The sequence below is a fragment of the Nelusetta ayraudi genome, unplaced genomic scaffold, assembly GCF_046127955.1.
Source record: "Nelusetta ayraudi isolate G7.1 ecotype Tasmania unplaced genomic scaffold, CSIRO-AGI_Nayr_v1 ptg000151l, whole genome shotgun sequence".
Classification (NCBI taxonomy): Eukaryota; Metazoa; Chordata; class Actinopteri; order Tetraodontiformes; family Monacanthidae; genus Nelusetta; species Nelusetta ayraudi.
The window spans coordinates 1,648,097-1,661,760 of NW_027466201.1; the positions used below are offsets into that span (position 1 = coordinate 1,648,097).

The 13,664-nt window shown below is 47.0% G+C and overlaps 1 protein-coding gene across 1 annotated transcript in view; it reads left to right on the forward strand.

The window, feature by feature from the left end:
• Positions 1 to 13,664, forward strand: part of mthfd1l (methylenetetrahydrofolate dehydrogenase (NADP+ dependent) 1 like) — a 31,834-nt gene that overhangs the window by 13,721 nt on the left and 4,449 nt on the right. Inside the window, exons 20-26 of the mRNA XM_076013509.1 lie at positions 1,934 to 2,045; positions 5,687 to 5,826; positions 6,203 to 6,244; positions 7,224 to 7,327; positions 7,435 to 7,612; positions 9,690 to 9,797; positions 9,889 to 10,041. Coding sequence (XP_075869624.1) covers positions 1,934 to 2,045; positions 5,687 to 5,826; positions 6,203 to 6,244; positions 7,224 to 7,327; positions 7,435 to 7,612; positions 9,690 to 9,797; positions 9,889 to 10,041 — 837 coding nt within the window. The remainder of the gene's footprint in view (positions 1 to 1,933; positions 2,046 to 5,686; positions 5,827 to 6,202; positions 6,245 to 7,223; positions 7,328 to 7,434; positions 7,613 to 9,689; positions 9,798 to 9,888; positions 10,042 to 13,664) is intronic.

Sequence of the window (13,664 nt, forward strand, 5' to 3'; positions counted from 1 at the left end):
GTAGGTGGTAAAAGTAAAAAGTCATCAGGAAAATAAATACTCAAGTCAAGTAAAGACAGTTGAAAAATCTACTTGCTTAAGTACAGTCACAAAGTATTTGTACTTTGGTTACTTCCCTACCTATGGTCTTGGATGTAGTTTCAGGGGCTTTTACCCTGATAAGGATTTTTTTTTTGAACCCCCACACAGTATTTTTGAAATGTGCGGTTTACACGGATACGCTGGAAGAGATTGAAAACAATGTAGTACCTATGCCCGGCCTGGTGTGGCGCCGCAAGTTTACTCCCTGTAGGCGGAAGAAGAGCACCTGACGCACGTTATGTGTAAAGAAGCAGGAGCTTGCTAAAACCATTAGTGCCACAGGGAAACGGAAAGAAATGAAACGTGCGTGAAAATGCGTTCACGGCCTGACGTCCATCCACTTTCCATCTCCCCTGCTGGCTCCGACCTCATCCCGCCTCACCTTTCAACTACTTTTGCGTTCACGCTGGCTGCTGTCATCCCGGCTGCCAGTTCAACGCAGACAGATGGAGGCGCGGCAGTGTCTGCCGAAGCCTCGCAGATGGGGTTGTTTCACTCCCCCCCCGTAGGAGGCTGTTTATGCAGAGAGGGGAGCGAAGTATGCAAACAAAAGGCCAGAAAATTGTTCAAGGCCTTCCCATCCTTCCTTTCTCCTCCCCTCGGCCCGGAATTCAGCGGTCGGTGTAACAATAGGTCACTGTGCTTCGCTCTGTAATTTCCTTTCGACGCTTTTTGACACGGGGTGCAATGGAAGGGCAGCAGTGATGTTGGAAGGAGGCTTTTACTTTCTCTCTATGAAGCTCGGCCACGTGTAAAGAGTTATTTGTGCAAAGGTTTTTTCCAAGAATCAAATTTATTTCGTCTTTCATTGTTGAAAAGGCTTCGCTTCATTAGTCATGAGGTCTTAAACGTGATGAGTTTTCGTCCATTTTTCAGGTTCTGTGTTGAAACGCTCACACATTTTACTCCTTAACACTTAGTCCAAGAAAATTTAAGGTCATTATCATATTAAATTTTATGCATTTAATCCCATGTTTTCTTCAAGTTGGGCCAGTTTTCAGAATGTCTTTTTTGTTTATTTTCTGCATTTTTCATCCTGGACTCGAAGTGATGCAACTCCGCACAAACAATAAGCCTAAAACATTCTTTGCTAAGAAAAAAAAAAAAGCCTAGAACAGGTTGCCCATATTTAGCAATCTGTTTACTGCCTTCACCAAAAAATTGCAGGGCTGTCGCTGAAACTGCGCTTCATTTGTGCTTCCCACGTTGGGACGGAGAGTAAACTAAAGTAAATCCTGCCACAAGAATGAACTTATGACCCGCAGTCTTGTCACTAATTTTTGAGAAATATCCGTGCCCTTTGTGACATCACAAAGCTGTGGTTTCCAGAATCAAAAAATCAATTATGGACTTTTTTTTTCTCCCTTTTCTGGAGAGTTCACCAGCAGGGTAGTGACTCCTGTAATGAAGTCATTTTTGTGTAATATGTGACTTTTATATCAATCTTGTAGTTCTTCAGCATTTGGTCTTATCATTTGAAGAATTGTCTACTTCTAAAGGTTGCACCGTCTGTTTTAGTTTGAGTCTTTAAGGTGAGTGTGTGATAGTTCCTGTGCTGCATTGTTATTGTAGCCAAAGCTGTACTTCTAGTGCTTTTTTCAGCCTTTGGGGAGTCGTCCAAATCAGCAGGGGGAAGGAAGCCTGGCCCACGCTCAGGCTTTCGCTCGAGTACCTTCTCCCTCTTGAGACAAACTGCCTGGCAAACACAGGCTCTCGGCCTTCAAAGGTTGCCCCGGGTGTTTCTTAGACCCGATAACTGCGCCATGAAAGAACTCTTGAGTCTTTTTTTTTTTTGGAAGTTTGCTCTCTGAAAGGCCTCCAGCATGTTCATGCATCCCTCTAATTGTTGCAGGGCACACCAGTGTTTGTCCACGCCGGGCCCTTCGCCAACATCGCCCATGGCAACTCCTCGGTGCTGGCAGACAAGCTGGCCTTGAAGCTGGTCGGACGGGACGGCTTTGTCGGTAAGCGGCCACACGGACACGCTTCTCATGTCGTGATCAGGTGCCCGGCGGCGGGACACCAGCGAGAAGATGAAACTAATTATTGCTGCTTGATATTACCTCAAAAAAGAGATTTTTTTTAAATCTTACACGGGGAGGGCTGCTTTCATATCCTGATACGGCACAGCTTTCTAGGAACCGGCGGAGGGGAAAAAAAAGAGGAAGGAAGCCGGCCGATAATCTTAAGAGCTGATGGAATGCCTCAGAGTAAACCACACTAATCCCCTCCACGTCAAAGCAGACTTCACCATTTCCATCCTTATCCCTCTTTTCCATCTACGTGCCCCGCCCCCTCGCTCCCTCCACGTCTTCTTTTACGCGGGCGGCTCGGCCGCGTTTGGAATGCGTATCCGTGCGCTTGATGTCGCCGACGGATCTCGACAAAGACCCGCGCGCCGCCCGAGTCTCCTGTTCTCGGCCTTTTTATCCAGTAATAACGGTGTAAAAGGAGAAAAGGTGAAAGTCTTCACAGGGCATTCAGTCATTTTTGTCTTGTGGGCAGCCCCGAGCCCAGGGTTGGGTTTCACAACACTGGGGCCGAGGAGCAGGCCGCCTCCCCTCCTCCCTCCGCTTGTTTTCCGTCTGTCTGTCTTGCACCCTCCCTCCTCCGTCGGCCTGTTTTGTCACCTGACTCTCAGGTATGCAAAGAACTCAGCCTCCCTTCTTCTCCTCCTCCTCCCCCGAGTAGGTGGGATGCACGCATGCTTGCGTGCGTGCGTGCCCTCCCTCCCTTCGCTCTTTCTCACATGGTAAATAAATTCAGTTTGCACAACTGAGCCGGACCGGGTTATGATGCAATGCCAATGAGAAAGTAACCCACCACCTACACTACCAGTCAAAAGCTTGGACACACCTGTTTTTTCTTTATCTTTACTGCTTTCTACACTGTAGTACATACTGAAGACCTCAAATATATGAGCAAGATATGTGGATTCATGAGGCAAAAGAAACAAAATGCTGCGTGTTATCAAAACTAAGAAATAAGTGAAGACGATGCATAAAATTCAGCAAAACGTAAGAATGTCGGTTTTGGTAGCTATTGAATTTTAAAAGATTTTTTTTTTCATTTTTCTAATGCTTCTTTCAGGTAAGTGACAACTAATTATGAATTTATCTCCCTTATTGTTCACAAAGCTTCACGAAAGTCATACGGTGTTTTGATCCAGACTGTAAACAGAGGGCTAAATATGGAGATGGAATTCTTTTGTTTCCGTTTTCTTTCTGTTCTTAAGTCTTTTAATGGGGCTTCTTCACATGGGTCCGAAATGAAAAGCATAGATCTGGATTAGGAACAATACGGCCCCATTTAGTAGCGCTCTACATTATTTCACTTTGACTTTTATGCTCGAGCTTCTCATGTGGCGCCCACTGAACTCCTCGTGAACTCGCCGAGGTTTGGTGGGTGTGTGAATGGACACTCGCTGCCATGCTTCATCATGCTCTCCGCCTCTAAAGAATCTGGCCGCTGGGAGATGGATTCCACATGCCAGATGTGAGGAGTTGCTTCATCATCAGTGGTCTGGAGAATGTGTAGCCGAGCCGCAGACTTTTCCCACCCTAATAAAAACGCGGCCGCTCGTCCGGTGGCATCGGAGAAGTGATGATGCATTTGGTGCAGGAGAGATGTTTCCAGCTCTTTGCCCAGCTGCACCCTTTTAAAATTGGTTTTCAGTCTGCCCCCTCCCCCCCACGCCCCCTCATTGCGATTGATGACGTGAACCGTTTTGAACAGTGGCGATCCGCAGTGTTTGAACTTAAACTCTTGCCATAACCAAATTAAAGATGAAGCAAATGCGTCTCTTCTGATCTACTTTGTGCTGTTCTTTGTTCTTCCTTGGAATTTGAAAAGGCCAACCAGATCTGTGAGAACTGATCCTGCTGTGGCTCAGCAGCCAAAGTTTCTTCTCTTGTTCGCTCTTCAGTGCATCTATATCCTATTGCAGAAGGCACTTCTTGCCTTTCGCTGCTGTGAGAACCCTGATTGGTCACTCAATACAAACGTGTCAACGTATACGGTGTCCCCAAAAAATTTGACATCATTTCAAAAGCAATTATCTTGAAAACTACCAAGTACAGCTCGACGAAATTGAATTTGGAATTTGGAATTGAAAAAGGGGTTCAAGGGTGCGGACGTCCATGTTGGCCACGCCCACCCGTCAGCAGCCTTGTTGTTGGCGTGGAGACGGAGGCTGACGGTGAAGCCACCTATCCAGCGCTCCCCTCTCACTCACAACAACGCTGACCTCCGCTTCCTCTGCTGCTCTCTGGGGGGTTCAAGGTCGCCGACCAGAGCAGGAAGCCCGCAAGTGTTTCCTCCGTGCCCTCCGTGGTGGTGCGGCGGCCGTGGCAGTCCTGACGTACTCGCTGTCATCGCGCAGTACATCTCCCACTTGTGTCTTCTATTTATATTCCATTTCCATTTATATTCCATGAAACCCAGTCACCGAGTGATAAAACGACGCGTCTCTCTGATTAATCTCTTTATCTTTTGTCTGGACATTCTTCTTGCACCGCCATAATTCAGCTCCTCGCCCCTGTGGTTCATACTTTGTCCTTTTTTTTTTTCTTTTTTTTTATCGTCTTTATCTGAGAGATTAGCCATACTTCTCACAACAATGTAGGAAAACCACAGAGCTGAGTGACTAACTCCATCACGCTGATTCATAGACATTGCATAAATGTTATAATCAAATGGTGTATGCTAGCAATAAATGCCTTTTTGTTTTTTACAGATTTCTTAGGAAATCCAACAAAATTTGCATAATTTGACAGTCTGAATTCAGATTCGGGCAGATGTTTTTCAAAGCCCTCTATTAAGTGTTTCAGTGTGAATTTGCTTTATGGATGTTGCTTGACAAACACAGTGGGTGACAGAACAAAATGGTTCTAGCTAATTTTCTACCCATTGATTCAGCACATCTTACCAGGACCACATGGCTGCAGGGGTTCCTGCTGTGTGAGGGCAACGGCTTTGATATGTGTCAATTTGCACTCCAACTACTGGATCATCAAGTTGCAGTTTTCCTCCAATTTTATCAACTCAAATGGCTTACAGAATTTGAACGTCCCATGGATTTGCGCAAATCTGTCGCGGCTAGCGAATAAACTACGACAACGGCAAATTCGCAAACCTGTTTGGCGAAATATCGGGAAATGTCACAAAAAGGCGAAACAAAACTGGGCCGGGGGGAAAGACGGTGGTGACCCCTCGCCAAGTAAGGGAGGTGTTTGGCCCCGGCAGCAAGTGTTCCAGCGGCCGCGGCGGAGCGCACCCTCGGCCGGTCCCACACGCAGCAACAGGAAACCTTATCTCGGCAAGGCCGTCATTCCAGGTGGATTATTTGCTTTGCTTGGAAGCGGTTCAAGAAGCCTGCGTGTCGGGCCATCCATATCGGAGGCCCGCCGTCTCTGTGCGAGGCCCTCACGGTGAACCCGACTCCCAACGCTCAGTCCAAACACAAGCGCTCCTGCATGGCCGTCCCCCCACGCCCCCACTCCTTTCGAATGCATTTCAAGGAACTCTGCTTTGTAACCATTGAGTGGACGGATCCAAAAACCCAATCCTGACCGCTCCTTTTTCCGTTTTTCTCCTTTGCGTTTAGTGACCGAAGCCGGGTTCGGGGCCGACATCGGGATGGAGAAGTTCTTCAACATCAAGTGCCGCGCCTCCGGCCTGCAGCCCGACGTCGTGGTGCTGGTCGCGACCATCCGCGCGCTGAAGATGCACGGCGGCGGCCCGAACGTGAGTCGGAAACGCCCGCGTCGGCGACGGCGCAGAAGTGCTTGCGTTGCACCGAACTGCCGTGCACATCTGCAACGCTGTAAATAATGCAACAGTAGTGATTAGATCCCAGGGGTCGTGCACAGGAAGGGCGTTTCAGGCTGTCCTGAGATGGACTCGAAGCGTCTGTGCAATCGATTGAAAAGCGAATGAAATTATACAAACTGGCTGCTCATGAAGTTAAACGAGCAACTGTAAATATTAGTCATTACTGCATTACATTGGTGTGTGTGTGTGGGCAGTACCGCAGGCTGTGCGAGCCCAAGCCAGCTGTCAGTTTTCACTGCAGATGACTCGGGACTGAATTAACATTGTCTTTTCTTCTTTTTTTTTTAAGGTGTCGGCAGGCGCGCCGCTACCGCGAGAGTACGTGGACGAGGTAAGTGCACACCCAGGCAAAAAAAACACCCCTGCAAAACACAGCAAGGCGGCCCGGTCGGTCACGAGGGAGGCGACGTCTCTGTGACGTCACCAGCAAATGGCTTAAAAGAATTGTCTCTTTGGAAATCACATTTCGGGCACAAATGTCAGGATGATTTACAGTGCTCAATACTGATTTGCAGATGCAGGGCTCCACTTAGGGAAATAATTGCATCAGGCTCATTAACGTCACTGTTTTTGACTGAGTTTTGAAGACGGCGACGTTGTTGTTCAGATCTTTCAGGCCTTCTTCCCCATCAGGCCGGCTCTGTGTGTGTGTGTTTTTGCGGTTATTTTGACTTTGTGTGAGCGGTTCGGGTTGTATTTGTCCAATTTTGCCTCTGGCCAATTCGAAGCTCTGGGACATTTCTGCTCCTTTTGTTCACTGGCGTGGTTTGAAAAACAAACAAAAAATAACTTGATTCAGTCTCAGGAAATTCAGTGCACAGACCTTTTGCATGTGTTTTACATGTTTGAGAGATCCTGCACGTTCCGCAGCATCTCGGTGTAGTTCCAGGTAATTAGATCTGTCGATCCGTCCCTCCGTCCGTCTGTCTTCCAACTGGCTGGTCTCTCTGGCAGGTACAGCTGAGTAAATAATGAAACCTAATAAGGGAATTGTGAAGGTATTTTTTTTGTGTGTGTGTGTTTTTGTTTTTTAACGAGAACCAGGAGTGCTGTGAAACGCAGGGCGAGGCAAATGAATTTATGAGAAGTGCATGGCTTTGCTGCTTCATGCACACCCGTGCACCCGACAGGCCTGAGGGTCAAACTTCAAGTGCGCAATTTGCAACTCAAGTCGCAGCGGCTCAGTGGATCTTTGCATCGATAACGAGCAAATCGAGCAAACATCTGCACACGGCGGGATGCCGACACAAAGTCAAGGCTGGTTTGAAAAACTGAAAAGTTACTTATTGCTTTTTCTTCTCCTCTTGCAGAACTTGAGCCTCGTCGAAGGCGGTTGCCTCAGCAACCTCAGGAAGCAGATCCAAATCGCCCACCTGTTCGGCGTCCCCGTGGTGGTGGCCCTCAACGTCTTCAAGTGAGATGCAGCTCTTGAACTCACCGGCCGGACCTTCACGTCGTCTCCGTTTTTCTGCCGAAGCGCCTTGACAATGTCCCTCCCCCCCCCCCCCGGTGATCTGCCAGGACCGACACCCAGGCGGAGATCGACCTCGTGTGTCAGCTTGCCAGAGAGGGCGGGGCCTCGTCCGCCGTGCCGTGCCACCACTGGGCCCAGGGAGGCCGAGGCTCGCTGGAGCTGGCCCAGGCTGTGAGCGAGGCTGCCAGCGAGCCCAGCCGCTTCCAGTTCCTCTACGACATTCAGGTGGGAATAAAATCTTTTTATTTTTATTTTTTTTAATCACTCGTTATTAATTTTGATTTTGCCACCAATATTGATACATCATGTTTTTAGACATGTGCAAAATACGCCACTCACATAAAGGTTTGGGATGTTTTGACTTTGGGGTAAAATGTATGGAAATATTTGAAAATGGTTCATGCTACGCTATGGTTAAAAATATCAATGTCTCAATAACTCACCATGTGACCTTTTTGTTAGGGGGTCACATAATGTCAGAGTGATGCAGAGGACTGTGATACATGCACTTAGTGGTCGTTGCTCATGGATTATACACTTTTTTGTGATTTTTTTTTTTTTTTTTTTTTCTTTGTGGTTGATCACCCTGCATCACACTCTAGGAATGGAGTGTGTATAAAAATTTAATTGTACTGTATAATTTTTTAGTATTTTTTACTTTTAATTCAGCCTTCTATTCAAATCTGGAATCTCATCCATCCATCTTTCTAAGCTGAAGTTTAAAGCATTTTCATTTCATTACTATGTAACCAATTACCTTCTTGAATGTTGTCACTCCTTTAAGCTTCTTTTGAAAAACTACAAAACTAAACCATCTAAGAAAACAATGAGAGCTTGAGAGCCCAGTAACGTTTTTCTGCCGACTTGCTTTTCTGAGAGTTTAAACGCCAATAGAGAAACGCTGCTGGTCGGCCGGCTCAACTGGGAGTCAGAGCAATGTGATTAGTGAAATTTGGACCCAAACGGCTTCCTTCAATCACCTTTCGTTGTTTTGTCTCGTTAAAGTCTCCTGCCTTTCTAATCCACTGCTAACGTCTTTTGCCAAATTCACTCGTTAAAGTCTCGTTTGAGAGGCTGCGTCCAGGTTAAAACCCTCCCGTGGTGCTAGCTTACAGGGGAGAACAACCCAGTTAGAAGCTCAGCCTGCTGTCCATCGCTCCTGACCCTGTCCAAGCCCAAACATTGCGTAATGGCTCGTGTGATTTAAGGAGTCGGGCAGTCCTGCCGTGGCTGTGATTAGTCGAATGAGTTACCGAGCGTGGCTGTTACCGCAGGCACTAAACAGACGCGGCGGTGAGAGCTTGTTTTGTAGCGCTTGCCAAGTTGACTGCAACACGCCGACCGGACGGATGAAATGAAGACGCGTCCCGTCTTCCCCGTCTGAGCGATGTGCGTTTCCCCACATTGAGACGATGCAGCTGTTGGGAATTCACAGTTTCTCGTGCGTTATCGTGATATTCTTTTTGTTCTGCGGAGTGCAGTTGGAGAATGTGGAAGTTGGGAGGAAAAAAAAACAAACATCAGCTGGTTTGCGTTAGTAAGTTAGAGGCGGGGTTGTGTGACTTGCATTAACTGATCCAGTTACGTTGACGCGACATTCTTTGCGACGCTGCAATGGCAATTCAAGATCTTTCTTAGCCACATTTCTAAAAGTCTGTTTGTATATATTCGTGGATGCAGTAAAGTGGGGAAAAAAATCAGTCTTGGTAGAACTTTATTATTCATTCAGTTTAGAGTCACCATCCAACTTGTTGTTCAATCATATTGAATTTCCCTTCGGGGGATTCATAAAGTTCTATCAATCTAAGAGTTTTTACAGGCCAACTGTAATTTGTTAATTTTTTTTCCTGCTGCCAACTCTGTTTTTGTTTTTTAGATTGAGATTCATGCTCGTCTGTTTCATGGATTTCTTTTTTTTCTGTATTCAAACTAAAAGCACCTGTGGTTTCAGTTCAATTTTTACAAAGTACAAGCTAACAAATTGTTGTTTAGCAGATGTGCAATGCAATAATTTACAATTGATATTAATACAGATTTGGTGCTATAAACATTGTATACAGTTGGATATAATGTATATTGGTTCTATGGATTAATATAGTCACAATATACAGATTAAAGTGTGTGAACACATACAAGTGGACATACTATATAAATTATATTATACAGATTGGGGGGGGGAAACGATACCATAAGTATTAAGTGCCATGGCAGTTTTTTAGGTGAATTGGAGACGTGTACATATAACCAGAAATGGTTGTATGTTGGCTCAATACGATTTCAACTCGTCTCCGACTGTCCACAGTCGCCCATTGTGGAGAAAATCCGAACCATTGCCCAGCGAGTGTACGGCGCTGCTGATATCGAGCTGTCTGCGGAAGCCAAGGACAAGATCGAGTACTACAATGAGCAGGTGAGATCAGCAGAGACCTGCATGTGACTCCCTCCCTCGCTCACGCTCACGCTCACGCTCACTCGCACGCCTCTCTCGTCGTCGCACGCAGGGCTTCGGCTCGCTGCCCATCTGCATGGCCAAGACCCACCTGTCTCTGTCCCACATGCCCGACAAGAAGGGAGCGCCGAGCGGCTTCGTCCTGCCCATCCGAGACGTCCGAGCCAGCATCGGGGCCGGATTCATCTACCCGATGGTGGGGACGGTGGGTACAGTTAGTCTATTTCCCAAAAATATTGTATAAGACACAATCTTCTTTGCCTCGCCACGTGAATTCCTCCCCCAATTTCCTTTAATTATAACGGCACTGCTGCCATGCAGCCATCCAGTACAAGGGTAGTTCAATTTAACTTGAGAGCTCTGTGATTTCTGATAAATGTACAAGCTTTGAACCCACAGTCGGAACAAGACCTTTGATTTGAAAAGGAAATTAATTCAATTTAGTTTGGCTTGGTATAAACACCCTGAAACTCCCCCTTTCCAGCCTCAGAAACGTACAGTAAAGCAGCAGTTTAGCACCAAACAACTCAGTCACTGAGCAGACATGAAGGCTTCGCACAACTGCCGGGTCGGATGTATTGTGTCCACACGAGCTAGTGGAGAGTGGACATAATCGCCTGAAAGGTCTCGGAAGGTGATCATTTTCATGTTCACATCTCCTTTCCCCGCCCCCCCCTTCTGTTCACTTGTTGCCCCTCCGCCCTCCCAAAAGAAGGGTTAATGAAGGTTTTCAAGTCAAATCTGGAACATGTTAAGTCTTCACCCTGAGGGGTTAATGGCCTGCTGGTGTTTTCCTTGAGAAACAAAGATTGATGCATTGAAGACACCGCAGGGAATGGGAGCAAAGTGTTTATGATTAACCTGTATTCTGACCCTGCCAGCAGAGCTTTGCATTTTTTCCCAAGTTTTCTCACTGGAAAACATTCTTGGAGGTTCGGACTGGGTCTCCCGCTTCTAAACACGCTGCGGTTTTTTCCCCCACTGGGGGTCATCGACTGTCCTGCTCTTCTCTTCCCTCCCCAAGCTAACATTTTCAGCTCGCCGCCCCTGCTCGTCCTTAAAACCAGTTTACTGGCGGGTTTAAAGCGGCCGACTGGAGCCTCCTCGCTCGCTGATGATGGGGCCGGGCAGGAAGGAAGCGGCTCCCTGAGCGTTTTGCCTCCCGCCGTTTCACCGGTCTGTCCTCGCTCTCCCCCCTCGGGGCCACGTTTTGATATTCTGAAGAAGCGAGGGTGTCGAACGCCGGGCATGCTGGGAAAGGCACCTCGCCTTTGATCTTGCCGCTGTCTGTGCTGCCACTAGCATGTTGAGGGTCTCTTGAACTGTGACACGTGCCCGAAAGGAAGTCTCTGAATTGTTCTTTGAACTTCTTGCCGTATTTGTTGAATTTTCTGGCGCTGCCCCCACTGTTTTTCTTACATGTCTGGTGTTATTTGCCGGTCGCTGCCGTTTGAATTCAGTCAGAGGCCGCTCGTGTTTGGAAGCAACCTTGCACCGCAGGTGGTGGATCGCTCAGAAATTCCGAAACATCCGTCTTGCAAGCCTCCCGTCTAAAGTATTTCTAGCTCCGAGCCTAGGTGCTACTGCATTTCCATTAGCTTTTCGCAAAATAAAAGCAATATTTCTAAAATTTTGACAAAATTGCGATTTGTAGGCGTTGGCAAACAAACAAGCTAAAGCAAACGTAATTCGAGATTTTACGAGAATTAAAGTTTATGCACTTCACACCATTCAATGCAGTCAAGAATGGTTGTTTTTCTCGTTGATTACTTGTAAGAGATATTCTGTCTTCTCCTCTGTCCAAACATAACGCGCCATTTTTCACTTGAAGTGAACTGGTCATGTGACCCCCGTACGTCACATCTGCTGACGTGTAAATGCGAAAAAAGCGTTTCCATGGCACTTTTGCCATATACCTCCATATGGATACGTCTGAAAAAACCACCTCATGGGAGCGTCCAAACCTTTTAGCCATATTTGAGAGGTTTTTCCAAGTCTCCATTACCAGTTTTTATTGCGATATTTAGGTTTTGCGCAGTTCGAGGCGTAATGGAAGCGCAGTGAGTGTTTTCTCGTTAAAAGGACAAAAAGACACGCTGATGGATTTTCTCAACAATGTCCAGATGGACTTGAAACGTGTCTGTTATGCAACGTGTCAACCTCCAACAAAAATCCTCTTCGCTTTTAGGATAATGATGATGCTTTATGTCATTGAGTGAAACCCCTGTTACATCTCCCTTCACATCCATATTGAGCTTTGAGCTGTTGCAATTTGGCTCGATTAGCTCAAAAAAACTGGTCTGCTTTAGTATGACACACACATGGCCTCCCCTTTCCAAACTCTGTCTTCGGGCTCGTTATCAGGTGGACGCGTGGGATGAACCCTCGTCGTGCAGGAATTCTCTCTGGCTTGTCGCGTTTGTCTAAAACCCATCGTGTTGAAAGTACTTTTTTTTTTTTTTGTTAAAAAAAAAAAAAAGGCGGCAGTGAGGGGAAGGCAGGCATTTGGCAAGGCTTTCACACAGCCTCAGGGTCAGACTTGAGATCTGCCCAGCAACCCCTGGCATGAGGGTGGTCAAGGGGCTGATCTCATTCCTCTCCTATGTGAGGGAGGGAGTGGAGGGGCCCAAGCAGAACAATAGATCTCTGCAGAGTTCATATCCCGTCTGCACTGCATCCACTGCACCATTAATCCCCAAACACTGGAGATTTAGAGAAGCCCAACCTCCCTCCCTCCCTCCCCTCGCCGGCCGAACTGCCCTCTCGGGCCCCGCATGGTTAATGTTTAGCAAGTTTTTAATTTGTTCAAGGACAGGATGCGAAGGAAGACTGGATTACTTCTTGGCAGTCGCTCGCCGTGTTTGCGGCCAGGCGGCAGGAACGTGAAGTTTTTGAATACATTCCACACGTCCTCACGACACGACCTCTGCGTTCGCCAACCCCGAGGGTCACGCAGCCTCTGACTGTAATTAAATATGATGCAACAAGGGGACGTTGTGTATGTTCATCGCAGAGATTTCTGACTCTCTGCCATGAGAGAGAATGACTCCGTAACGAGAGCGGCCACCTCGGTGTTCAGCCTGTTCCCTGGTGACGTTCAATGAACGAGTTTGTTCGACAAAATCACGTCTTCAGGATCCGACAGCTGCGTGTCGTTATTTCATGTTTGTGACCGTGAGCGGTTGACTTTTCTGTCAAAGGTGCAGTATTGCGATACATTTGAAGACTTCTAAGCATTGAACAAATTTTTATTAATTTATTTTATTAATTCAAATTGTGCAGCTCCCTCGCTGGCTTAGAACATTGTGAGCCTTCTGTTTACAACCTCCCACCAGAACGCAGCAGAGGTTTAAAGGCCGCTTTTTAACCAACAGGGTTGAGGTGTCAGTAGCTGCGTTTCCTTTGCAGTTTATCGCAAAATAAAAGCGATATTTCTATAATTTTGACAAAGTGCTATTGCGATTTTGCTGGTGACCCCACTTTGAGAAGGATGGAGGTACAAAACAAAAAAAAAGCTTTTCGGAGCAGCTATTTCAGTTGTCACGACTGCTGTTGGGAGGCTTGAGGGGTAAAAATCCACTTACATTGTCTGCTTCAGGGTTTTCCCCGACAAAGACACATTGTGCAATGGGAGGACAACAGAGGCGCTTTTTGACCGTGTGGAGTTTCCGTCTTTAGCCCCAGAGTGTTGTCTGTTTTTTTTCATGAGTGCCAGCTTGTTCTCATGACAGTAGGGACGCTGCAGAACAGCAAGTCCTTTGTTACTTTCCAAACCTCGGCTGGTCGTCCGAGTCTGCGCGTCGGAGCATCTGCCGCAAAAGTCAAACG